The sequence below is a fragment of the Silene latifolia genome, chromosome 4 (genome assembly GCF_048544455.1).
Source record: "Silene latifolia isolate original U9 population chromosome 4, ASM4854445v1, whole genome shotgun sequence".
Lineage (NCBI taxonomy): Eukaryota > Viridiplantae > Streptophyta > Magnoliopsida > Caryophyllales > Caryophyllaceae > Silene > Silene latifolia.
This window is the reverse complement of record NC_133529.1, coordinates 43549436-43551318: the sequence shown is the minus strand read 5'-3', so window position 1 is coordinate 43551318 and position 1883 is coordinate 43549436. Positions and strand designations below refer to the sequence as shown.

Genomic DNA, 1883 nt, shown 5'->3' with positions numbered 1-1883 from the left:
CTACCACAACATTTGTGCCACTTGGGGGTGAATTATTGGTAGGCAAATGGATACGGTGGAGTCACAATAGAGTTGGAGGAGGAGGAGGAGGGCTTGGCATTAGATTCCCTATGTTGCTTCATAATCATCTCGACTTCATCGGAGACGGGTAGTAGGTAGCTTGGACTTCGGACATATCATTGATGCGGCATATCTTGCTTGGCAAGATGAAGGACTTAGCTTTTTTAGTGAGCCACTAAAACTTGTTGTCAAGATTATCATTCTTTTTTTTTGGTGAAAATGAACAACACATTTGAATTTCTTATTAAATATTGAGCAGAACACAATACCTTATTATTTTTTTTAGGTGGAAGGTGAAATATATTAATATATAAGAGAGTACAAAGTTGAATTACATGGCTTTTGAGATAAATGATACCACCTATAACATCATCTAGACAGCAATACACTTATATCTTCCTAGAAAATATAATTCTGTTGAAATTTAGTTGGCCAATTTTTGGACAAATAGCGTTGCTTAACACTACTTTGAACCTCCTACAAAACTACTCTAGGAAATTTCACCCACTGCTCAAGGCGACATAAATTCCTGCACTGCCAAATAGAGTACAGTACAGCAGCCACAACAGCAAAAACAATATGTTTCTTCAATAAGGATTTGCACCTCCATTTTACACACCAATTAATAATGTCCTGCCCAGGTAGAGGAACATGAAGCCAGTCCTTTAGCAACTGCCAGTAAGAAGAGCTAAAAGGACAGTGATAGAACAGATGCATATGAGTCTCATCACCTATCATGCATAAATCATAGAGCCAATCAGTAACAATCCCAAAGGCCTGGAGTCTGTTTTTGGTTAGCAGTCTCTGCCTAACACACAACCAGGTAATAAAGGAGTGTTTAGGCACATTAAATCTATTCCAAACCAGAGGGTACCAAGCTACCTTAGCCATAGTTCCTTGTAGCCATTGATACCCAGCCTTAATGGTATACACACCATTACCACCAGACCATATGTTATTCACATACCCAGGTTTCAGCAGATGTTTTACTTTACAAATCATCCTCCACGTCCATCGAGTATTTTGACTAGGTTCATAGGTCTTCCAGTCCATACCTTTCATATAAATGTGATCAACCCATTGTATCCAAAGGTGGTCACTTTTACAGGCTAACCACCAAGTATATTTCCTTATCACAGCTAAGTTCCACTGCCTGCTATTAACAATCCCCAAACAACCATGCTTCTTATCAGTGCACACAGACTCCCAGGACACAACAGGTGTTCTCCCATACTGATTTGAAGCAGGACACAAATAAAGATTATCATTCTTGACCCAATGGAACTTGTTGATCATAGTGGCTAAATCAAGAAGGTTGTCTCTTGTCTTTGTTGAAATCCAGGTTAAAGTGTTTGGCTAACCATGTTACTAATCCTCCATTCACAATAAAAGCCGCTCCATCTTTACCATGGTCAATTGCAAGCCACCGTTCAAGTAAGAGTTGAAGTATGTTGTATTCCTTGGTAAATTTTTTGTTGACATTCATGGTGGAATCAAGATAGACAAAGTCGAGCTCGGTAAAATGATTAGTGCCCTTTCTTGAAAATAAAGTGTTGCCCATAACCTTATGACACACTCTTATGCCCGGATGGTGGATATAAAAAACATGACACTTATGAAAGGACTCAAATTTTCTCCCAGTGATTGCTTTCCATAGAGGTGCGGGATCATATTTCAAGGGTTTCTTCTCATAATGAGAGTGTTCTTCAAGACCAAACACTTTGCCAAACTCACTTATCGACATTCGTCTATCCTTATTTTCAAGGCGGAATTCAATATTTTTCCGAGTCTCTACCTTAGTCACCTTCAAAGAGCTTATAAAC

The 1883-nt window shown here is 38.9% G+C and overlaps 1 protein-coding gene across 1 annotated transcript; it reads right to left on the bottom strand.

Moving 5' to 3' along the window:
- Positions 1-537: 537 nt before the first annotated feature.
- On the bottom strand, positions 538-1356 carry LOC141651453 (uncharacterized). The gene has a single exon (XM_074459167.1). It carries the CDS (start codon positions 1354-1356, stop codon positions 538-540), a length of 819 nt encoding a protein of 272 aa, XP_074315268.1.
- Between the last annotated feature and the right edge of the window lie 527 nt (positions 1357-1883).